This window comes from Oncorhynchus tshawytscha, linkage group LG09 (assembly GCF_018296145.1).
Source record: "Oncorhynchus tshawytscha isolate Ot180627B linkage group LG09, Otsh_v2.0, whole genome shotgun sequence".
Taxonomy (NCBI): Eukaryota; Metazoa; Chordata; class Actinopteri; order Salmoniformes; family Salmonidae; genus Oncorhynchus; species Oncorhynchus tshawytscha.
The window spans coordinates 4,026,467-4,052,759 of NC_056437.1; the positions used below are offsets into that span (position 1 = coordinate 4,026,467).

Genomic DNA, 26,293 nt, shown 5'->3' on the forward strand with positions numbered 1-26,293 from the left:
TCTACTACACCTGTTGCATTCAGCATTTCACTGTAAGGTCTACTTCACCTGTTGTATTCATCATTTCACTGTAAGGTCTACTACACCTGTTGTATTCAGCATTTCACTGTGAGGTCTACTACACCTGTTGTATTCAGCATTTCACTGTGAGGGCTACTACACCTGTTGTATTCAGCATTTCACTGTAAGGTCTACTACACCTGTTGTATTCATCATTTCACTGTAAGGTCTACTACACCTGTTGTATTCAGCATTTCACTGTAAGGTCTACTACACCTGTTGTATTCAGCATTTCACTGTAAGGTCTACTACACCTGTTGTATTCAGCATTTCACTGTAAGGTCTACTACACCTGTTGTATTCAGCATTTCACTGTCAGGTCTACTACACCTGTTGTATTCAGCATTTCACTGTAAAGTCTACTACACCTGTTGTATTCAGTATTTCACTGTAAGGTCTACTACACCTCTTGTATTCAGCATTTCACTGTAAGGTCTACTACACCTGTTGTATTCAGCATTTCACTGTGAGGTCTACTACACCTGTTGTATTCAGTATTTCACTGTGAGGTCTACTACACCTGTTGTATTCATCATTTCACTGTAAGGTCTACTACACCTGTTGTATTCAGCATTTCACTGTGAGGTCTACTACACCTGTTGTATTCAGCATTTCACTGTAAGGTCTACTACACCTGTTGTATTCATCATTTCACTGTAAGGTCTACTACACCTGTTGTATTCATCATTTCACTGTAAGGTCTACTACACCTGTTGTATTCAGCATTTCACTGTAAGGTCTACTACACCTGTTGTATTCATCATTTCACTGTAAGGTCTACTACACCTGTTGTATTCAGCATTTCACTGTAAGGTCTACTACACCTGTTGTATTCAGCATTTCACTGTAAGGTCTACTACACCTGTTGTATTCATCATTTCACTGTAAGGTCTACTACACCTGTTGTATTCAGCATTTCACTGTAAGGTCTACTACACCTGTTGTATTCATCATTTCACTGGAAGGTCTACTACACCTGTTGTATTCAGCATTTCACTAAGGTCTACTACACCTGTTGTATTCATCATTTCACTGTAAGGTCTACTACACCTGTTGTATTCAGCATTTAACTAAGGTCTACTACACCTGTTGTATTCAGCATTTCACTGTAAGGTCTACTTCACCTGTTGTATTCATCATTTCACTGTAAGGTCTACCTACACCTGTTGTATTCAGCATTTCACTGTAAGGTCTACCTACACCTGTTGTATTCAGCATTTCACTGTAAGGTCTACCTACACCTGTTGTATTCATCATTTCACTGTAAGGTCTACTTCACCTGTTGTATTCATCATTTCACTGTAAGGTCTACTACACCTGTTGTATTCAGCATTTCACTGTGAGGTCTACTACACCTGTTGTATTCATCATTTCACTGTAAGGTCTACTACACCTGTTGTATTCATCATTTCACTGTAAGGTCTACTACACCTGTTGTATTCATCATTTCACTGTAAGGTCTACTTCACCTGTTGTATTCAGCATTTCACTGTAAGGTCTACTACACCTGTTGTATTCAGCATTTCACTGTAAGGTCTACTTCACCTGTTGTATTCATCATTTCACTGTAAGGTCTACCTACACCTGTTGTATTCAGCATTTCACTGTAAGGTCTACTACACCTGTTGTATTCAGCATTTCACTGTGAGGTCTACTACACCTGTTGTATTCAGCATTTCACTGTAAGGTCTACTACACCTGTTGTATTCAGCATTTCACTGTAAGGTCTACTACACCTGTTGTATTCAGCATTTCACTGTAAGGTCTACTACACCTGTTGTATTCAGCATTTCACTGTAAGGTCTACTACACCTGTTGTATTCAGCATTTCACTGTAAGGTCTACTACACCTGTTGTATTCAGCATTTCACTGTAAGGTCTACTTCACCTGTTGTATTCATCATTTCACTGTAAGGTCTACCTACACCTGTTGTATTCAGCATTTCACTGTAAGGTCTACCTACACCTGTTGTATTCATCATTTCACTGTAAGGTCTACTACACCTGTTGTATTCAGCATTTCACTGTAAGGTCTACTACACCTGTTGTATTCATCATTTCACTGTAAGGTCTACCTACACCTGTTGTATTCAGCATTTCACTGTGAGGTCTACTACACCTGTTGTATTCAGCATTTCACTGTGAGGGCTACTACACCTGTTGTATTCAGCATTTCACTGTAAGGTTTCACCTACTACACCTGTTGTATTCATCATTTCACTGTAAGGTCTACTACACCTGTTGTATTCATCATTTCACTGTGAGGTCTACTACACCTGTTGTATTCAGCATTTCACTGTAAGGTCTACTACACCTGTTGTATTCATCATTTCACTGTAAAGTCTACTACACCTGTTGTATTCAGCATTTCACTGTAAGGTCTACTACACCTGTTGTATTCAGCATTTCACTGTAAGGTCTACTACACCTGTTGTATTCATCATTTCACTGTAAGGTCTACTACACCTGTTGTATTCATCATTTCACTGTAAGGTCTACTTCACCTGTTGTATTCAGCATTTCACTGTAAGGTCTACTACACCTGTTGTATTCAGCATTTCACTGTAAGGTCTACTTCACCTGTTGTATTCATCATTTCACTGTAAGGTCTACCTACACCTGTTGTATTCAGCATTTCACTGTAAGGTCTACTACACCTGTTGTATTCAGCATTTCACTGTGAGGTCTACTACACCTGTTGTATTCAGCATTTCACTGTAAGGTCTACTACACCTGTTGTATTCAGCATTTCACTGTAAGGTCTACTACTACACCTGTTGTATTCAGCATTTCACTGTAAGGTCTACTACACCTGTTGTATTCAGCATTTCACTGTAAGGTCTACTTCACCTGTTGTATTCATCATTTCACTGTAAGGTCTACTACACCTGTTTGTATTCAGCATTTCACTGTAAGGTCTACTACACCTGTTGTATTCATCATTTCACTGTAAGGTCTACTTCACCTGTTGTATTCATCATTTCACTGTAAGGTCTACTACACCTGTTGTATTCAGCATTTCACTGTGAGGTCTACTACACCTGTTGTATTCATCATTTCACTGTAAGGTCTACTACACCTGTTGTATTCATCATTTCACTGTAAGGTCTACTACACCTGTTGTATTCATCATTTCACTGTAAGGTCTACTTCACCTGTTTGTATTTGGATCATGTGACAAATTAAAATTGTATTTGATTGTGTTACATAGTTAATCGTGAAAGCATTTTAAGATAACATTAAGACAACAGTCCTCTTTCAATGCCTTAGTATCCGCAGGAATCAGGATGTAATATTTAGTGAAAGACCCTCATCTGTGGCAGATGTCTCAGTCCCCGTAAGATCACGTGGCTAATGTAAACAGCGATGGTGTTATCGTTGAGGGAGTTTACCAATGAGAACAACTTGGTCGAGCTACGAGGAAACGTAAAAGCATCCTCCTCTACAGGCATCGCAAGGCGACTCTCCTTTAAACAGGAAACACATTCTCTGAGAGATTTGACACCAGGAAGTCATGTTTCTTCCACTGACTCAGTCTGAGAAACACAAGTTTTAGTTTCAACCAATGAAGAAAGGGGTGTAACCAATGGTTGGTTGACCCACTTCATCTGCTTATACATCCTTAAGATATTTTTTCAGTAAATCCTTGTTTTATTACCCCACCAGAACTGTGTGTCTGAAATATACGGCTATTCACTATCTGAGCAGATGATTTGCTGTGGTAGCTCTACTAACACCATAATGACTGTTGGATGAATGAATGAATGAATGAATGAATGAATGGTAGTTCATCTAAGTTGTTGTCTATTGTCCTATAGAGGCTGCAGGAGGATAGAGTATCCCTGGCCCAGAGGAGAGACGGCTTTCACAAGGTCATGCAGAAGATGAATGAGGTGTATGAAGCTCTGAAAACACAGCTACAGGACAATGAGACACATGCTCAGGTACAGAGGGCATACTGACTACAGACTAGTATGGAGATTAGCCCGGTGTCTGATCTGTTCTTGCTATTAGCCACCAACCATGGTAGTTGCCAGGCTAACTTGATGTGGCCTGTCTATTGACTTTCACGAACACTCATGATGTCATAATAACTTTGGAGCTTGAAGATTCTTTGAGCGTTTCTTGCCTGTATTTTCCTCTCAACCAACCACTGTTTTCTATTGGTTTTCAGCTGACCAATCTGGAGAGGAAGTGGCAACATCACGAGCAGAACAACTTCGTCATGAAAGAGTGTATCCTTGTGGTTTGATTGGACACAATCAAGTTCCATTACAGGACTGATTCAGTAGGTTGTTGTCTGTCACAGTCAGAATGGATCTGTGGAATCTAAACATTACAGGACTGAATCAATAGGTTGGTGTCTGTCGTTCACACCACAGGCAGAATGGATCTGTGGAATCTAAACATTACAGGACTGAATCAATAGGTTGGTGTCTGTCGTTCACACCACAGGCAGAATGGATCTGTGGAATCTAAACATTACAGGACTGAATCAATAGGTTGGTGTCTGTCGTTCACACCACAGTCAGAATGGATCTGTGGAATCTATACATTACAGGACTGACAATGGTAGACGTAATATCCCCAATGGGGGACATGTTGTATAAACCAAAGTTTCCTTGACTCCTACATCTCCAGTCATCGCCTCTAAGGGTATGGAGAGCGACTACCGTCCGGTGGTGAAGACTGTCTCCAGGCAGCTGGCAGAGTACAACAAGATCCTCATAGACACCCTGCAGGGAACCAAGATCTAGGAACTGACTCGGGGACAAGGACAGCTACAGCTTCCTCTCTCTGGAGGCAGTCTCCATGTCCCACTTCCTGCATCAACCCCTCTGTCATACACTACCGTTTAAAAGTTTGGGGTCACTTAGAAATGTTCTTATTTTTTAAAGAAAAGCCTTCTTTTTATTGTCCATTAAAATATCATCAAATTGATCAGAAATACACTGTAGACATTGCTAATGTTGTAAATGACTATTGTAGCTGGAAACGGCTGATTTTTAATGGAATATCTACATAGGAGTACAGAGGTCCATTATTAGCAACCATCACTCCTGTGTTCCAACGGCAAATTGTGTTAGCTAATCCATGTTCATCATTTTAAAAGGCTAATTGATCATTAGAAAACCCTTTTGCAATTTTGTTAGCCCAGCTGAAAACTGTTCTGATTAAAGAATACAACATGTTCTGTAGCGTCGTTTTGCTTTCTTTCTTGATAAAACAGTTTGACCAACGACGTTGTCACGTTTCTACATTTATGGATGTCTGTACTTAGAATTAGTCTCTAACAGTACCTAACAGTACTTAACATGTCTCTAACAGTAGTTAACAGGTCCCTAACAGCACTTAGCATGTCCCTAACAGTAGTTAACAGGCCCCTAACAGTACTTAACATGTCCCTAACAGTACTTAACATGTCTCTAACAGTTAACAGGTCCCTAACATGTCCCTAACAGTAGTTAACATGTCCCTGTTAGGGACAGGTATGTTAGGGACATGTTAACTACTGTTAGGGACATGTTAAGTGCTGTTAGGGACATGTTAAGTGCTGTTAGGGACATGTTATGTACTGCTAGAGACATGTTAAGTACTGTTAAGTGCTGTTAGGGACATGTTAAGTATTGTTAGGGACATGTTAAGTAGTGTTAGGGACATGTTAAGTATTGTTAGGGACATGTTAAGTACTGTTAGGGACAAGTTAAGTATTGTTAGGGACATGCTAAGTATTGTTAGGGACATGTTAGGTACTGTTAGGGACATGTTAAGTGCTGTTAGGGACTAATTCTAAGTACAGACATCCATAAACTGTACTTAGAATTAGTCCCTAACAGCACTTAACATGTCTCTAACAGTACTTAACATGTCTCTAACAGTACTTAACATGTCCCTAACAGTACTTAACATGTCCCTAACAGCATGTCCCTAACAGTACCTGACAGGACAGTTCTTAACATGTCCCTAACAGTTCTTAACATGTCCCTAACAGTAGTTTACATGTCCCTAACAGTAGTTAACATGTCCCTAACAATACTTAACATGTCCCTAACAGTAGTTAACATGTCCCTAAAAGTAGTTAACATGTCCCCAACAGTAGTTAACATGTCCCTAGCAGTAGTTAATATGGCCCTAACAGTACCTGACAGGACAGTTCTTAACATGTCCCTAACAGTATAAAATCAAATTTATTTATATAGCCCTTCGTACATCAGCTGATGTCTCAAAGTGCTGTACAGAAACCCAGCCTAAAACCCCAAACAGCAAGCAATGCAGGTGTAGAAGCACGGTGGCTAGGAAAAACTCCCTAGAAAGGCCAAAATCTAGGAAGAAAGCTAGAGAGGAACCAGGCTATGTGGGGTGGCCAGTCCTCTTCTGGCTGTGCTGGGTGGAGATTATAACAGAACATGGCCAAGATGTTCAAATGTTCATAAATGACCAGCAGGGTCAAATAATAATAAGGCAGAACAGTTGAAACTGGAGCAGCAGCACGGCCAGGTGGACTGGGGACAGCAAGGAGTCATCATGTCAGGTAGTCCTGAGGCATGGTCCTAGGGCTCAGGTCCTCCGGGAGAGAGAAAGAAAGAGAGAATTAGAGAGAGCACACTTAAATTCACACAGGACAACGAATAGGACAGGAGAAGTACTCCAGATATAACAAACTGACCCTAGCCCCCCGACACATGAACTACTGCAGCATAAATACTGGAAGCTGAGACAGGAGGGGTCAGGAGACTGTGGCCCCATCCGAGGACACCCCCGGACAGGGCCAAACTTGAAGGATATAACCCCACCCACTTTGCCAAAGCACAGCCCCCACACCACTAGAGGGATATACCAGTAGTTAACAGGTACCTGACAGGACAGTACTTAACATGTTTGGGTCAGTTGAGGTTAACATGTCAGTCCCCTGTTGTAGCAGCTCAGTGTTGGGTCAGTAGGGGTTGTAGCAGCTCAGTGTTGGGTCAGTAGGGGTTGTAGCAGCTCAGTGTTGGGTCAGTAGGGGTTGTAGCAGCTCAGTGTTGGGTCAGTAGGGGTTGTAGCAGCTCAGTGTTGGGTCAGTAGGGGTTGTAGCAGCTCAGTGTTGGGTCAGTAGAGGTTGTAGCAGCTCAGTGTTGGGTCAGTAGAGGTTAACATGTCAGTCCCCTGTTGTAGCAGCTCAGTGTTGGGTCAGTAGGGGTTGTAGCAGCTCAGTGTTGGGTCAGTAGGGGATGTAGCAGCTCAGTGTTGGGTCAGTAGGGGTTGTAGCAGCTCAGTGTTGGGTCAGAAGAGGTTAACATGTCAGTCTCCTGTTGTAGCAGATCAGTGTTGGGTCAGTAGGGGTTGTAGCAGCTCAGTGTTGGGTCAGTAGGGGTTGTAGCAGCTCAGTGTTGGGTCAGTAGGGGTTGTAGCAGCTCAGTGTTGGGTCAGTAGAGGTGAACATGTCAGTCCCCTGTGGAGCAGCTCAGTGTTGGGTCGGTAGGGGTTGTAGCAGCTCAGTGTTGGGTCAGTAGGGGTTAACATGTCAGTCCCCTGTTGTAGCAGCTCAGTGTTGGGTCAGTAGAGGTTAACAGGTCAGTCCCCTGTTGTAGCAGCTCGGTGTTGGGTCAGTAGGGGTTGTAGCAGCTCACTGTTGGGTCAGTTGAGGTTAACATGTCAGTCCCCCTGTTGTAGCAGCTCAGTGTTGGGTCAGTAGAGGTTGTAGCAGCTCAGTGTTGGGTCAGCAGAGGTTGTAGCAGCTCAGTGTTGGGTCAGTAGGGGTTGTAGCAGCTCAGTGTTGGGTCAGTAGGGGTTGTAGCAGCTCAGTGTTGGGTCAGTAGGGGTTGTAGCAGCTCAGTGTTGGGTCAGTAGGGGTTGTAAACAGCTCAGTGTTGGGTCAGTAGAGGTTGTAGCAGCTCAGTGTTGGGTCAGAAGAGGTGAACATGTCAGTCCCCTGTTGGAGCAGCTCAGTGTTGGGTCGGTAGGGGTTGTATCAGCTCAGTGTTGGGTCAGTAGGGGTTAACATGTCAGTCTCCTGTTGTAGCAGCTCAGTGTTGGGTCAGTAGGGGTTGTAGCAGCTCAGTGTTGGGTCAGTAGGGGTTGTAGCAGCTCAGTGTTGGGTCAGTAGAGGTTAACATGTCAGTCCCCTGTTGTAGCAGCTCAGTGTTGGGTCAGTAGGGGTTGTAGCAGCTCAGTGTTGGGTCAGTAGGGGTTGTAGCAGCTCAGTGTTGGGTCAGTAGGGGTTGTAGCAGCTCAGTGTTGGGTCAGTAGGGGTTGTAGCAGCTCAGTGTTGGGTCAGTAGGGGTTGTAGCAGCTCAGTGTTGGGTCAGTAGGGGTTAACATTGGACAGGAACTCCACAGCCTGCTGATAACACTATTGTTTTAAGGCTATTGGTTTCCTCCTCCCCTCTTTATCAGCCAGAGGGCCAGGATGGTGTGCGGCCCAGTGTTCCTCAGCTCAGCCCAGTTCCTCCACCCAACCACTCTGCGAGTGTGCTTGTCTTTGTGTGTGAGTGTGAGTGTGTGCACGTGTCTGGGGGCCAAGGGGAAAGAGAGCCTCCTTAGCCTGTCTTTAGCAGGACAGGAGCCAGGACACACAGACACACACACAGACACACACAGACACACACACACAGACACACACACAGACACACACACACACACACACACACAGACACACACACACACACACACACACCATTCCTCAGTTGGGTTTGGGTGAGCAGCAGATGCCTCAGGGGATTTCCAGTGTCAGGGAGCTGAACTCTGGCTTGATAGAGTGGCGAGGGGAGATCAGGGTGGAGCTCTTACTCAATACACATGTCCGGTGAGGGATCTGCTACAGCTGGGGGAATAGTGGTGAGGGACTATCTGCTACAGCTGGTTAATAGTGGTGAGGGACTATATGCTACAGCTGGTTAATAGTGGTGAGGGACTATCTGCTACAGCTGGTTAATAGTGGTGAGGGACTATCTGCTACAGCTGGTTAATACTGTGAATAGTGGTGAGGGACTATATATTACAGCTGGTTAATACTGTGAATAGTGGTGAGGGACTATATGCTACAGCTGGTTAATACTGTGAATAGTGGTGAGGGACTATCTGTTACAGCTGGTTAATAGTGGTGAGGGACTATCTGCTACAGCTGGGTGAATACTGTGAATAGTGGTGAGGGACTATCTGTTACAGCTGGTTAATAGTGGTGAGGGACTATCTGCTACAGCTGGTTAATAGTGGTGAGGGACTATCTGCTACAGCTGGGTGAATACTGTGAATAGTGGTGAGGGACTATCTGTTACAGCTGGTTAATAGTGGTGAGGGACTATATCCTACAGCTGGGTTAATACTGTGAATAGTGGTGAGGGACTATCTGCTACAGCTGGTTAATAGTGGTGAGGGACTATCTGCTACAGCTGGGTTAATAGTGGTGAGGGACTATCTGCTAAAGCTGGTTAATACTGTGAATAGTGGTGAGGGACTATATACTACAGCTGGTTAATACTGTGAATAGTGGTGAGGGACTATATGCTACAGCTGGTTAATACTGTGAATAGTGGTGAGGGACTATCTGCTACAGCTGGTTAATAGTGGTGAGGGACTATATGCTACAGCTGGTTAATAGTGGTGAGGGACTATCTGCTACAGCTGGTTAATAGTGGTGAGGGAGTATATGCTACAGCTGGGTGAATAGTGGTGAGGGACTATTTGCCAGAGGGACTGGGGTAATTGGCCCTTGTGTCTAATAGTAGAAACCAGAGCTCTTATTAACAGGGAGAGAGAGGCTGCTTGAGCTCTTACTAACAGGGAGAGAGGCTGCTAGAGCTCTTATTAGCAGGGAGAGATGCTGCTAGAGCTCTTATTAGGGAGAGGGAGGCTGCTAGAGCTCTTATTAACAGGGAGAGAAATCTCAAATAGATAAGCAAATAAAATGAACAACAATGACAAATGGTTTGATGAAGAATGCAACAATCTGAGAAAGAAATTGAGAAACCTGTCCAAACAAAAACATAGAGACCCGGAAAAACCTGAGTCTACGCCTTCACTGTGGTGTATCACTAAAACAATATAGAAACACTACGTAAAAAGAAGGAACAGCACGTCAGAATTCAACTCAATGTAATTGAAGAATCCATAGACTCTAACCACTTCTGCGTTAATTGGAAAACACTAAACAAACAACAACACAAAGAATTATCTATCCAAAACTGAGATATGGGTAAACCACTTCTCCAATCTTTTTGGCTCTACAACATGGAACAAACAGCGAAAACATATGCATGATCAAATACAGATCTTAGAATCAACTATTAAAGATGACCAGAACCCACTGGATTCTCCAATTACATTGAATGAACTACAGGACAAAATACAAACCCTCCAACCCAAAAAGGGACTGTGGTGTTGATGTTATATATACAGTGCCTTGCGAAAGTATTCGGCCCCCTTGAACTTTGCGACCTTTTGCCACATTTCAGGCTTCAAACATAAAGATATAAAACTATTTTTTTGTGAAGAATCAACAACAAGTGGGACACAATCATGAAGTGGAACGACATTTATTGGATATTTCAAACTTTTTTAACAAATCAAAAACTGAAAAATTGGGCGTGCAAAATGATTCAGCCCCTTTACTTTCAGTGCAACAAACTCTCTCCAGAAGTTCAGTGAGGATCTCTGAATGATCCAATGTTGACCTAAATGACTAATGATGATAAATACAATCCACCTGTGTGTAATCAAGTCTCCGTATAAATGCACCTGCACTGTGATAGTCTCAGAGGTCCGTTAAAAGCGCAGAGAGCATCATGAAGAACAAGGAACACACCAGGCAGGTCCGAGATACTGTTGTGAAGAAGTTTAAAGCCGGATTTGGATACAAAAAGATTTCCCAAGCTTTAAACATCCCAAGGAGCACTGTGCAAGCGATAATATTGAAATGGAAGGAGTATCAGACCACTGCAAATCTACCAAGACCTGGCCGTCCCTCTAAACTTTCAGCTCATACAAGGAGAAGACTGATCAGAGATGCAGCCAAGAGGCCCATGATCACTCTGGATGAACTGCAGAGATCTACGGCTGAGGTGGGAGACTCTGTCCATAGGACAACAATCAGTCGTATATTGCACAAATCTGGCCTTTATGGAAGAGTGGCAAGAAGAAAGCCATTTCTTAAAGATATCCATAAAAAGTGTTGTTTAAAGTTTGCCACAAGCCACCTGGGAGACACACCAAACATGTGGAAGAAGGTGCTCTGGTCAGATGAAACCAAAATTGAACTTTTTGGCAACAATGCAAAACGTTATGTTTGGCGTAAAAGCAACACAGCTCATCACCCTGAACACACCATCCCCACTGTCAAACATGGTGGTGGCAGCATCATGGTTTGGGCCTGCTTTTCTTCAGCAGGGACAGGGAAGATGGTTAAAATTGATGGGAAGATGGATGGAGCCAAATACAGGACCATTCTGGAAGAAAACCCGATGGAGTCTGCAAAAGACCTGAGACTGGGACGGATATTTGTCTTCCAACAAGACAATGATCCAAAACAAAGCAAAATCTACAATGGAATGGTTCAAAAATAAACATATCCAGGTGTTAGAATGGCCAAGTCAAAGTCCAGACCTGAATCCAATCAAGAATCTGTGGAAAGAACTGAAAACTGCTGTTCACAAATGCTCTCCATCCAACATCACTGAGCTCGAGCTGTTTTGCAAGGAGGAATGGGAAAAAATTTCAGTCTCTCGATGTGCAAAACTGATAGAGACATACCCCAAGTGACTTACAGCTGTAATGTTGTTGTTGTTGATTCTTCACAAAAAATACAGTTTTATGAAAACTGTATTTAGTGAAAACAATGTACTGAGCAAATGTCAAATTGGCTTTTTACCAAATTATCGTACGACAGACCACGTATTCACCCTGCACATCCTAATTGACAAACAAACAAACCAAAACAAAGGCAAAGGCAAGTCTTCCAATGCTTTGTTGATTTCAAAAAAGCCTTTGACTCAATTTGGAGTAAGGGTCTGCTACACAAATTGATGGAAAGTGGTGTTGGTTGAAAAACATACATTATACAATCCATGTACACAAACAGCAAGTGTGCGGTTAAAATAGGCAAAAAACACATTTCTTTCCACAGGGCCGAGGGGTGAGACAGGGATGCAGCTTAAGCCCCACCCTCTTCAACATGTATATCAACGAATTGGCGAGGGCACTAGAAAAGTCTGCAGCACCCGGCCTCACCCTACTAGAACCTGAAGTCAAGTGTCTACTGTTTGCTGATGATCTGGTGCTTCTGTCACCAACCAAGGAGGGCCTACAGCAGCACCTAGATCTTCTGCGCAGATTCTGCCAGACCTGGGCCCTGACAGTAAATCTCAGTAAGACCAAAATAATGGTGTTCCAAAAAAAGTCCAGTCACCAGGACCACAAATACAAATTCCATCTAGACACCGTTGCCCTAGAGCACACAAAAAACTATACATACCTCAGCCTGAACATCAGCGCCACAGGTAACTTCCACAAAGCTGTGAACGATCTGAGAGACAAGGCAAGAAGGGCATTCTATGCCATTAAAGGAACATAAAATTTGACATACTGTACCAATTAGGATCTGGCAAAAAAAAATTGAATCGGTTATAGAACCCATTGCCATCTATGGTTGTGAGGTCTGGGGTCTACTCACCAACCAAGAATTCCCAAAATGGGACAAACACCATTTTTTATTTATTTATATTTATTTCACCTTCATTTAACCAGGTAGGCAAGTTGAGAACAAGTTCTCATTTACAACTGCGACCTGGCCAAGATAAAGCAAAGCAGTTCGACACATACAACAACAGAGAGTTACACATGGAGTAAAACAAACATACAGTCATTAATACAGTAGAAAAATAAGTCTATATACAATGTGAGCAAATGAGGTGAGATAAGGGAGGTAAAGGCAAAAAAAGGCCATGGTGGCGAAGTAAATACAATATAGCAAGTAAAACACTGGAATGGTAGATTTGCAGTGGAAGAATGTGCAAAGTAGAGATAGAAATAATGGGGTGCAAAGGAGCAAAATAAATAAATAAATACAGTAGGGAAAGAGGTAGTTGTTTGGGCTAAATTATAGATGGCCTATGTACAGGTGCAGTAATCTGTGAGCTGCTCTGACAGCTGGTGTTTAAAGTTAGTGAGGGAGATAAGTGTTTCCAGAATCAGAGATTTTTGTAGTTCGTTCCAGTCATTGGCAGGAGAGAACTGGAAGGAGAGGCGGCCAAAGGAAGAATTGGTTTTGGGAGTGACCAGAGATGGGGCGGCAGGGTAGCCTAGTGGTTAGAGCGTTGGACTAGTAACCGGAAGGTTGCCAGTTCAAACACCCGAGCTGACAAGGTACAAATCTGTCGTTCTGCCCCTGAACAGGCAGTTAACCCACTAGGTCATCATTGAAAATTAGAATTTGTTCTTAACTGACTTGCCTAGTTAAATAAAGGTAAAATAAAAGATATATACCTGCTGGTGACCAGCGAGCTGAGATAAGGGGGGATTTTACCTAGCAGGGTCTTGTAGATGACCTGGAGCCAGTGGGTTTGGTGACGAGTATGAAGTGGGGGCCAGCCAACGAGAGGGGCTTTGGTGACAAAACGGATGGCACTGTGTTAGACTGCATCAATTTTATTGAGTAGGGTATTGGAGGCTATTTTGTAAATGACATCGGCGAAGTCGAGGATTGGTAAGATGGTCAGTTTTACAAGGGTATGTTTGGCAGCATGAGTGAAGGATGCTTTGTTGCGAAATAGGAAGCCAATTCTAGATTTAACTTTGGATTGGAGATGTTTGATGTGAGTCTGGAAGGAGAGTTTACAGTCTAACCAGACACCTAGGTATTTGTAGCTGTCCACATATTCTAAGTCAGAGCCGTCCAGAGTAGTGATGTTGGACAGGCGGGTAGGTGCAGGTAGCGATCGGTTGAAGAGCATGCATTTAGTTTTACTTGTATTTAAGAGCAATTGGAGGCCACGGAAGGAGAGTTGAATGGCAGTGAAGCTCGCCTGGAGGGTTGTTAACACACTGTCCAAAGAAGGGCCAGAAGTATACAGAATGGTGTTGTCTGCGTAGAGGTGGATCAGAGACTCACCAGCAGAAGAGCGACATCATTGATGTATACAGAGAAGAGAGTCGGTCCAAGAATTGAACTCTGTGGCACCCCCATTTAGAGACTGCCAGAGGCCCAGACAACAGACCCTCTGATTTGACACACTGAACTCTATCAGAGAAGTAGTTGGTGAACCAGGCATGGCAATCATTTGAGAAACCAAGGCTATCGAGTCTGCTGATGAGGATGTGGTGATTGACAGAGTGGAAAGCCTTGGCCAGGTCAATGAATACGGCTGCACAGTATTGTCTCTTATCGATGGCGGTTATGATGTCGTTTAGGACCTTGAGCGTGGCTGAGGTGCACCCATGACCAGCTCGGAAACCAGATTGCATAGCGGAGAAGGTATGGTGGGATTCGAAATGGTCGGTAATCTGTTTGTTGACTTGGCTTTCGAAGACCTTAGAAAGGCAGGGTAGGATAGATTTAGGTCTATAACAGTTTGGGTCAAGAGTGTCCCCCCCTTTAAAGAGGGGGATGACCGCAGCTGCTTTCCAATCTTTGGGAATCTCAGACGACACGAAAGAGAGGTTGAACAGGCTAGTAATAGGGGTGGCAACAATTTCGGCAGATAATTTTAGAAGGAAAGGGCCCAGATTGTCTATCCCGGCTGATTTGTAGGGGTCCAGATTTTGCGGCTCTTTCAGAACATCAGCTGACTGGATTTGGGAGAAGGAGAAATGGGGAAGGCTTGGGCGGGTTGCTGTGGGGGGTGCAGAGCTGTTGACCGGGGTAGGCGTAGCCAGGTGGAAAGCATGGCCACCCGTAGAAAAATGCTTATTGAAATTCTCAATTAAAGTGGATTTATCGGTGGTGACAGTGTCTCCAATCTTCAGTGCAGTGGGCAGCTGGGAGGAGGTGTTCTTATTCTCCATGGACTTTACAGTGTCCCAGAACTTTTTTTGAGTTTGTGTTGCAGGAAGCAAATTTATGCTTGAAAAAGCTAGCCTTGGCTGTTCTAACTGCCTGTGTGTATTGGTTTCTAGCTTCCCTGAACAGCTGCATATCACGGGGGCTGTTCGATGCTAATGCAGAACGCCATAGGATGTTTTTGTGTTGGTTAAGGGCGATCAGGTCTGGAGAGAACCAAGGGCTATATCTGTTCCTGGTTCTACATTTCTTGAATGGGGCATGCTTATTTAACATGGTGAGGAAGGGATCCTCTACTGACGGGATGAGAATTTGAGATGCATGTAGAATTCTGCAAAAATATCTTCTGTGTACGATGTAGAACACTAAATAATGCACGTAGAGCAGAATTAGGCCGATACCCACTAATGATCAAAATCCAGAAAATAGCCGTTAAATTCTACAACCACCTAAAAGGAAGCGATTCCCAAACCTTCCATATCAAAGACATCACCTACAGAGAGATGAACCTGGAGAAGAGTCCCCTAAGCAAGCTGGTCCTGGGGCTCTGTTCACAAACACAAATACACCCCACAGAGCCCCAGGACAACAACACAATTAGACCCAACCAAATCATGAGAAAACAAAAAGATAATTACTTGACACATTGGAAAGAATTTACCAAAAAACAGAGCAAACTAGAATGAGTACACAGTGGCAGAATACCTCACTGTGACTGAACCAAACTTAAGAAAATCTTTGACTATGTACAGACTCAGTGAGTATAGCCTTGCTATTGAGAAAGGCTGCCGTAGGCAGACCTGGCTCTAAAGAGAAGACAGGCTGTGTGCACACTGCCCACAACATGAGGTGGAAACTGAGCTGTACTTCCTAACCTCTTGTCCAATGTATGACCATATTAGAGACACATATTTCTCTCAGATTACACAGATCCACAAATAATTTGAAAACAAATCCATGGTTGATAAACTCCCATATCTACTGGGTTAAACACAACGGTGTGACATCACAGCAGCAAGATGTGTGACCTGTTGCCACCAGAAAAGGGCAACCAGTGAAGAACAAACACCATTGTAAATACAACCCATATTTATGCTTATCCTTTCGTACATTTGTACTTTAACTATTTGCACGTCATTACAACACGGCATATAGACATAATATGACATTTTATTATTTTGGAACTTTTTTGTAAGTGTAAAGTTTACAGTTCAGTTTTTGTTTATTATCTACTTCACTTGCTGTAACATTGTAAACATATGTTTCCCATGCCAATAAAGCTTTTACATTTAAAGGAAATTGAATTTACAGGCTGCTAGAGCTTTTACTAACCCTACCCTGGTGTCTCCACACAACTCCTCTTCGTTCCCAGAGCAACCTGCGAGTGTCAGGAAACCACAGTGAGTCAGTGCGGTTCCTGCTTATACATAAACTATTGACCTACTCCTGAGGGAACATAGGCCACCGTATATAAATAAATACAGTTGAAGTCGGACGTTTACATCCACTTAGGTTGGAGTCATTAAAACTCATTTTTCAACCACTCCACAATTTTCTTGTCAACAAACTATAGTTTTGGCAAGTCGGTTAGGACATCTACTATGTGCCTGATTGAACATTAAATACACATTTCTATAGAGGCAAGTGGAAACATAACCAACCCTGTTACCCATGACACAAGTTATTTTTCCAACAAATGTTTACAGACAGATTATTTCACCCATAATTCACTGTATATATAATTAATTCACCTATAATTCACAATTCCAGTGGGTCAGAAGTTAATTAACATACACTAAATTGACTGTGCCTTTAAAAAGCTTGGAAAATTCCAGAAAATGATGTAATGACTTTAGAAGCTTCTGATGGGCTAATTGACATCATTTGAGACAATTGGAGGTGTACCTGTGGACTTATTTCAAGGCCTACCTTCAAACTCAGTGCCTCTTTGCTTGACATCATGGTAAAATCAAAAGAAATGAGCCAAGACCTCAGAAAAAAAAATTGTAGACCTCCACAATTGTGGAAAACTGAGTTAGAGTGTATTTGGCTAAGGTGTATGTAAACTTCCGACTTCAACTGTGTAAATATAAACGCATGTAACATGTAAAGTGTTGGTCCCATGTTTCATGAGCTGAAATAAAAGATCCCTGAAATTTTCCACATGAACAAAAGGCTTATTTCTCTAAAATGTTGTCCATAAATTTGCTAACATCCCTTTTAGTGAGCATTTCTCCTTTACCAAAATAATCCATCCACCTGACAGGTGTGGCATATCAAGAAGATGATTAAACAGCGTGATCATTACACAGGTGCACCTTGTGCTGTGGACAATACAAGGCCACTCTAAAATGTGCAGGTTTGTCACACAACACAATGCCACAGATATCTAAAATGTTGAGAGAGCTGACTGCAGGAATGTCCACCAGAACTGTTGCCAGAGAATTGAATGTTCATTTCTCTACCATAAACAGCTTCCAATGTCGTTTTAGAGAATTTGGCAGTAAATCCAAATGGCCTCACAACCACAGACCCTGTGTATGGCGTCGTGTGGGCAAGTGATTATGGTATGGGCAGACATAAACTACAGACAATGAACACAATTGCGTTTTATCGATTGCAATTTGAATGCACAGAGATACCGTGACGAGATCCTGAGGCCCATTGTCGTGCCATTCATCCACCACCATCACCTCATGTTTCAGCATGATAATGCACGGCCCCATGTCACAAGGATCTGTACACAAATCCTGAACAAGCTGAACATGTTTTTCCATGTCCTGCATGTTTGGGATGCTCTAGATCGATGTGTACGACAGCGTGTTCCAGTTCCCGCCAATTTCCAGCAACTTAGCACAGGCATTAAAGAGGAGTGGGACAACCACAGGTCACAATCAACAGCGGAGACCCTACCTTTCTTTTTAAAGGTATCTGTGACCAGCAGATGCATATCTGTATTCCCAATCACGTGAAACCCATAGATTTAAGGGACCTAATGAATTTATTTCAATTGACTCATTTCCTTATATGAAATGTAACTCAGTAAAATGTTTGAAATTGTTGCATGTTGCGTTTATATTTTTTGTTTTCAGTATATAAACCTCTGTATCCAAGGATGTTTTTGGTCTCTAATGGACACTCCCTAACAGATTATTATTCTGTAGGACTGTTCTAAGGACCCTCCCCAAGGGGCCTTTAGGGATACATCCCAAAATGGAACCCTATGCCCTATGTAGTGCACTACTTTACATCAGAGTCCTATGGTCCAACATAGTGCACTAAATAGGGGATAGGGTGCTGTTTGGGATGTAGCCTAGGAATGGTAATTAAAATCATGGCATTGTTCTGTTCAGACTGGGAGGCTTTTCTTTTCCTCCCATCCTGACATGAAGAGGAAACAGGAAAAGGAACTGTAACTCCCAATGCCTGGAGAGAGAGGCAGAGAGAGAGAGACACGAGAGACGAGAGAGAGACACGAGAGACAAGAGAGAGAGAGCAGAGAGAGAGAGAGAGAGGGAGTAAGAATGAGAGATAGAGGAAGTAAGAATGAGAGAGAGGGAGAGCAGAGAGAGAGAGAGGGAGTAAGAAGGAGAGAGAGAGAGAGAGAGAGTAAGAAGGAGGGAGAGCAGAGAGAGAGAGTGCGTAAGAAGGAGAGAGAGAGGGAGAGAGAGAGGGAGTAAGAAGGAGAGAGAGAGGGAGAGAGAGAGTAAGAAGGAGGGAGAGCAGAGAGAGAGTGCGTAAGAAGGAGAGAGAGAGGGAGAGAGAGAGGGAGTAAGAAGGAGAGAGAGAGGGAGAGAGAGAGAGAGAGTAAGAAGGAGGGAGAGCAGAGAGAGAGTGCGTAAGAAGGAGAGAGAAAGGGAGAGAGAGAGGGAGTAAGAAGGAGAGAGAGAGGGAGAGAGAGAGAGAGTAAGAAGGAGGGAGAGCAGAGAGAGTGCGTAAGAAGGAGAGAGAGAGGGAGAGAGAGAGGGAGTAAGAAGGAGAGAGAGAGAGAGAGAGAGAGAGAGGGAGAGAGAGAGTAAGAAGGAGAGAGAGGGAGAGAGAGAGTAAGAAGGAGAGAGAGAGGGAGAGAGAGAGGGAGTAAGAAGGAGGGAGAGCAGAGAGGAAAAGGAAAGAGAGGGAGGGTTCTGGGGCGAGCAAGAAAGGGGAGGGAAAAGCAGCGAGGGAAAGGGAGGGTGCGATAGAGATTTTTCAGAGCCAGGAAGACTGTGAAGAGATGTGTATTGATGGGTCTCTCTGACACCCTCAGGGGTTTGGTCTTCTCTGTATCCCCAGTCTGAGCACCTCGGACCAGCAGCGCTGTGTGGATGTACACCCCAGCCCTGGAGCCTTTACCAGCCTACCGCTGGAGGATCATGTGTTATCATCTCTACTCTACTCTGTGTCTGGTCTACTGGTTCTCTCTGGGTATGTATCTCTACTCTGCTGTGTGTCTGGTCTACTGGTTCTCTCTGGGTATGTATCTCTACTCTACTGTGTGTCTGGTCTACTGGTTCTCTCTGGGTATGTATCTCTACTCTACTGTGTGTCTGGTCTACTGGTTCTCTCTGGGTATGTATCTCTACTCTACTGAGTCCCTTTTGCGTTATCTAGCACATTTTATACTCTTTATTTATATTGAGGTCATTAGACCCCAAGGGAGATCTGTCCAGAGACACACGTGCCTTCAGAAAGTATTCACATCCCCTTGACTTTTCCCACATTTTGTTGTTAACAGCCTGAAGTTAAAATTGTTTAAACTGATATTTATTTTCACTGGCCTACACACAATAGCACATAATGTCAAAGTGGAATTATAATATGGTTATTAATATGGTTATTATAATTATAATATAATTATATTATATATATATTTTTTTTTATATATATTTTTTTACAAATGAATTAAAAATGAAAAGCTGAAATGTTGAGTTAATAAGAATTCAACCCCTTTGTTATGGCAAGCTCAGGAGTAAACATTCATTTAACAAGTCACACAATAAGTTGCATGGACTCACTCTGTGTGCCATAATAGTGTTTAACACGATTTTTGAATGACTACCTCATCTTTGTACCACCCCACACATACAATTATCTGTAAGGTCCCTCAGTCGAGCAGTGAATTTCAAACACAGATTCAAACACAAAGACCAGGGAGGTTTTCCGATGCCTCGCAAAGAAGAGCACCGATTGGTAGATTTAAAAATAGTACTATTCCACGATATCTCATTCACTTAATAATGTTTACATATCTTGCATTACTCATCTCATATGTATATACTGTATTCTATCCTACTGTATCTTAGTCTATGCATTACTCATCTCATATGTATATACTGTTTTCTATACTATTCTACTGTATCTTAGTCTATGCATTACTCATCTCATATGTATATACTGTATTCTATACTATTCTACTGTATCTTAGTCTATGCATTACTCATCTCATATGTATATACTGTATTCTATACTATTCTACTGTATCTTAGTCTATGTATTACTCATCTCATATGTATATACTGTATTCTATACTATTCTACTGTATCTTAGTCTATGCATTACTCATCTCATATGTATATACTGTATTCTATACTATTCTACTGTATCTTAGTCTATGCATTACTCATCTCATATGTATATACTGTATTCTATTCTACTGTATCTTAGTCTATGCATTACTCATCTCATATGTATATACTGTATTCTATACTATTCTACTGTATCTTAGTCTATGCATTACTCATCTCATATGTATATACTGTATTCTATACTATTCTACTGTATCTTAGTCTATGCATTACTCATCTCATATGTATATACTGTTTTCTATTCTACTGTATCTTAGTTCGTTCCGCTCTGACATCGCTCGTCCATATGTATATAGTCATAATTCATTCCTACTTAGATTTGTGTGTATTGGGTATATGTTGTGTAATTTGTTAGATATTACTGCACTGTTGGAACTAGAATCACAAGCATTTTTGCTTCATCTGCAATACCATCTGATAAAAACGTGTATGTGACCAATAACATTTGATTTGATTTGGTAGGATGGGAAAAAATAAATAAAAAGCAGACATTGAATATCCCTTTGAGCGAATTACACTTAAGCTGGTGTATCAATACACCCAGTCACTACAAAGATACAGGCGTCTTTGCCGGAGAGCAGCGTTTCCCAAACTCAGTCCTCGGTCCCCAAGTGGTAGACATTTTGTTTTTTTGCCCTAACACTACACAACTGATTCAAATGATCAAAGCTTGATGATCAGTTGATTATATGAAATCAGCTGTGTAGTGGTAGGGCAAAACCTAAAACTTGCACCTCTTGGTGTGCCGAGGAAACCCTGCCTTAGAGGAAGGAAAGCACTCAGAGATTTCACCATGAGGCCAACGGTGACTTTAAAATAGTTCTAGAGTTTAATGGCTGTGAAAGGAGAAAACTGAGGATGGATCAACAACATTCAAAATGGCGCCAGAAGAAATGGCAGCAGTTTTACAGGCGCCCAACCAATTGTGCTGCTATGTGCGTTGTTTGTAACTTATTTTGTACATAATGTTTCTGCAACTGTATTTTACGGCAAAACAGAGCTTCTGGATTTCAGGACAGAGATCACTCACCTCGGATTAGACAAAGAGCTTCTGGGTATCAGGACAGAGATCACTCACCTCGGATTAGACAAAGAGCTTCTGGATTTCAGGACAGAGATCACTCACCTCGGATTAGACAAAGAGCTTCTGGATATCAGGACAGAGATCACTCACCTCGGATTAGACAAAGAGCTTCTGGATATCAGGAGAGAGCGATCACTCACCTCGGATTAGACAAAGAGCTTCTGGATATCAGGACAGAGATCACTCACCTCGGATTAGACAAAGAGCTTCTGGATTTCAGGACAGAGATCACTCACCTCGGACTAGACAACGAGCTTCTAGATATCAGGACAGTGATCACTCACCTCGGATTAGACAAAGATCTTCTGGATATCAGGACAGCGATCCCTCACCTCGGATTAGACAAAGAGCTTCTAGATATCAGGACAGCGATCACTCACCTCGGATTAGACAAAGAGCTTCTGGATATCAGGACAGCGATCACTCACCTCGGATTAGACAAAGAGCTTCTGGATATCAGGACAGCGATCACTCACCTCGGATTAGACAAAGAGCTTCTGGATATCAGGACAGCGATCACTCACCTCGGATTAGACAAAGAGCTTCTGGATATCAGGACAGCGATCACTCACCTCGGATTAGACAAAGAGCTTCTAGATATCAGGACAGCGATCACTCACCTCGGATTAGACAAAGAGCTTCTAGATATCAGGACAGCGATCACTCACCTCGGATTAGACAAAGAGCTTCTGGATATCAGGACAGCGATCACTCACCTCGGATTAGACAAAGAGCTTCTGGATATCAGGACAGCGATCACTCACCTCGGATTAGACAAAGAGCTTCTAGATATCAGGACAGCGATCACTCACCTCGGATTAGACAAAGAGCTTCTGGATTTCAGGACAGAGATCACTCACCTCGGATTAGACAAAGAGCTTCTGGATATCAGGACAGCGATCACTCACCTCGGATTAGACAAAGAGCTTCTGGATTTCAGGACAGCGATCACTCACCTCGGATTAGACAAAGAGCTTCTAGATATCAGGACAGCGATCACTCACCTCGGATTAGACAAAGATTTTTCTTCAACAAGCAAGAAACACAAGACCTTCTCCAAACACCCGACAGTGCCATCATCCCGTTATTTGCAAAAGGAGGCGACGCAGGAACAGAGGACAAAGAGCCAGATACCTCTTAAATCAGTTCTACCAAATCTCCATCAACATGTTAAATGAGCAACAAGAGGGAGAAAAAAATTCTTGTTCACCTGTACCCCACACACAGAGACGCGAACAAAGCTCTCCCTCGCCCTCCATTTGGTAAATCTGACCACAACTCTATCCTCCTGATTCCTGCTTACGAGCAAAAATTAAAGCAGGAAGCACCAGTGACTCGGTCTATAAAAAAAATGGTCAGATGAAGCAGATGCTAAACTACAGGACTGTTCTGCTATCACAGACTGGAACATGTTCCGGGATTCTTCCGATGGCATTGAGGAGTACACCACATCAGTCACTGGCTTCATCAATAAGTGCATCGAGGAAGTCATCCCCAGTGACTGTACGTACATACCCCAACCAGAAGCCATGGATTACAGGCAACATTCGCACTGAGCTAAAGGGTAGAGCTGCCGCTTTAAAGGTGCGGGACTCTAACCCGGAAGCTTACAAGAACTCCATAGCCGACATGAGTAAGACCTTTAAACAGGTCAACATACACAAGGCTGCGGGGCCAGACAGATTACCAGGACGTGTGCTCCGGGCATGCGCTGACCAACTGGCAGATGTCTTCACTGACATTTTCAACATTTTCCATGATTGAGTCTGTAATACCAACATGTTTCAAGCAGACCACCATAGTGCCTGTGCCCAAGAACACTAAGGTAACCTGCCTAAATGACTACAAACCTGTAGCACTCATGTTCGTGGCCATGAAGTGCTTTGAAAAGGCTGTTCATGGCTCACATCAACACCATCATACCAGAAACCCCAGACCCACTCCAATTTGAATACCGCCCAAACAGATCCACAGATGATGCAGTCTTTATTGCACTCCACACTGCCCTTTCCCACCTGGACAAAAGGAACACCTAAGCTAAGGATCCTGGGACTAAACACCTCCCTCTGCAACTGGATCCTGGACATCCTGACGGGCCGCCCCCAGGTGATGAGAGTAGGTAGCAACACATCGGCCATGCTGATCCTCAACATTGGAGCTCCCCAGGGGTGCTTGCTCAGTCCCCTCCTGTACTCCCTGTTCACCCACGACTGCATGGCCAGGCACGACTCCAACACCATCATTAAGTTTGCAGACGACACAACAGTGGTAGGCCTGATCACCGACAATGACGAGACAGCCTATAGGGAGGAGGTCAGAGACCTAGCCGGGTGGTGCCAGAATAACAACCTATCCCTCAACGTAACCAAGACTAAGGAGATGATTGTGGACTACAAGAAAAGGAGGACCGAGCACGCCCCCATTCTCATCGACTCGGCTGTAGTGGAGCAGGTTGAGACCTTCAAGTTCCTTGGTGTCCACATCAACAACAAACTAGAATGGTCCAAACACACCAAGACAGTTGTGAAGAGGGCACGACAAAGCCTATTCTCCCTCAGGAAACTAAAAAGATTTGGCATGGGTCCTGAGATCCTCAAAAGGTTCTACAGCTGCAACATCGAGAGCAGGTTGCATCACTGCCTGGTACGGCAATTGCTCGGCCTCCGACCGCAAGGCACTACAAAGGGTAGTGCGTACAGCCCAGTACATCACTGGGGCTAAGCTGCCTGCCATCCAGGACCTCCACACCAGGCGGTGTCAGAGGAAGGCCCTAAAAATCGTCAAAGACCCCAGCCACCCCAGTCATAGACTGTTCTCTCTACTACCGCATGGCAAGCGGTACCAGAATGCCAAGTGTTGGACAAAAAGGCTTCTCAACAGATTTTACCCCCAAGCCATAAGACTCCTGAACAGGTAAGCAAATGGCTATCCGGGCTGTCTGCATTGTGTCCCACCCACCACCCGCCAACCCCTCTTTTACGCTACTGCTACTCTCTGTTCATCATATATGCATAGTCACTTTAACCATATCTACATGTACATACTACCTCAATCAGCCTGACTAACCGGTGTCTGTATGTATCCTCGCTACTTTTATAGCCTCACTACTGTATTTAGCCTTTCTTTTTACTGTTGTTTTATTTCTTTACCTACCTATTGTTCACCTAATACCTTTTTTGCACTATTTGTTAGAACCTGTAAGTTAGCATTTCAATGTAAGGTCTACACCTGTTGTATTCGGCGCACGTGACAAATAAACTTTGATTTGATTGTAGTTACTCCACAATACTAACCTAAATAACAGAGTAAAAAGAAGGAAGTCTGTACAGAATACTAATATTCCAAAACATGCATCCTGTTTGCAACAAGGCACAAAAGTAATACTGCAAAAAATGAGGGCGCGCAATTCACTTTTTGTCCTGAATACCAAGTGTTATGGTTGGGGCAAATTCAATTCAACACATTACTGAGTACCACTCTCCATATTTTCAAACATAGTGGTGGCTGCATCATGTTATGGGTATGCTTGTAATCGATAAGGACAGGGGAGTTTTTCAGGATAAAAAAATTCACTGAATGGAACTAAGCACAGGCAAATGATCAACAACCATTTTGAGTTTGAAGAAGTTTGAAAAGAATAATGGGCAAATGTTGCACAATCCAGGTGTGGAAAGCTCTTAAAGACTTACCCAGAAAGACTCACAGCTCTTAGAGACTTACCCAGAAAGACTCACAGCTCTTAGAGACTTACCCAGAAAGACTCACAGCTCTTAGAGACTTACCCAGAAAGACTCACAGCTCTTAGACTTACCCAGAAAGACTCACAGCTCTTAGAGACTTACCCAGAAAGACTCACAGCTCTTAGAGACTTACCCAGAAAGACTCTAAGATTCTAACATCTATTGACGCAGGGGTATGAATTATTATATAAATGAGTGATTTCTGTATTTAATTTTCTATACATTTGCAAACATTTCTATAAACATATTAACACTTTGTCATTTTGGGGTATTGTGTGTGTAGATGGGTGAGGGGGGAAACACCTATTTAATCCATTTTAAATCCAGGCTGTAACACCACAACATGTGGAATAAGTGAAGGGGTATGAATACTTTCTGAAGGCACTGTAGAGATAGATAGAGATAGTCTCTATCTGGTTCTGGTTCTATGATCTGACACCATGTGGGCCAGACATGGTCTATGGTTAACACCTCGCAGTAGCAGTGTGTGGGTAAAATCACCGGGGAAGCCAAGCCAGAAAACACAAAACCCTTTTTACAACATATGTGTTGTGATAAGTGTGTTTGCTCTGTAACCTCTCAGTTCATATGTCTTGCCAACGTGATATAGAGGCCTAAAAGCAGAGACAAGAAGACAGACACAGTGGTAGAATAAATTCAACCACACCTTTGTTTGCTCTGTAACCTCTCAGACCAATCAACGTAAGCTAAATATGATGTGGCTGTCAATGGTTCTGGTTTCTGCGTGTGCGTTTGTGCAAGTAGAAAAACATGTTGACTCACCCTCGAGAGACGTCAATGCCTTCCTCCTCTCTTTCATGTTGACTAAACGGTCTATGACTCTGTCATACAGTAGAAGCTTTTAGGTTTTGAT

General features: G+C 43.0%; 2 protein-coding genes across 2 annotated transcripts in view; both read left to right on the forward strand.

The window, feature by feature from the left end:
- ift74 (intraflagellar transport 74) overlaps positions 1–5,053 on the forward strand; it is a 63,948-nt gene extending 58,895 nt beyond the window's left edge. Inside the window, exons 18-20 of the mRNA XM_042326392.1 lie at positions 3,879–4,004; positions 4,235–4,295; positions 4,702–5,053. Coding sequence (XP_042182326.1) covers positions 3,879–4,004; positions 4,235–4,295; positions 4,702–4,817 — 303 coding nt within the window. The 3' untranslated portion in view covers positions 4,818–5,053. The remainder of the gene's footprint in view (positions 1–3,878; positions 4,005–4,234; positions 4,296–4,701) is intronic.
- A 14,150-nt stretch (positions 5,054–19,203) lies between these two features.
- Positions 19,204–26,293, forward strand: part of tek (TEK tyrosine kinase, endothelial) — a 70,785-nt gene continuing 63,695 nt past the window's right edge. The window contains exon 1 of the mRNA XM_042326395.1: positions 19,204–19,435. Within this exon, the coding sequence (XP_042182329.1) occupies positions 19,336–19,435 (100 nt within the window). The 5' untranslated portion in view covers positions 19,204–19,335. The remainder of the gene's footprint in view (positions 19,436–26,293) is intronic.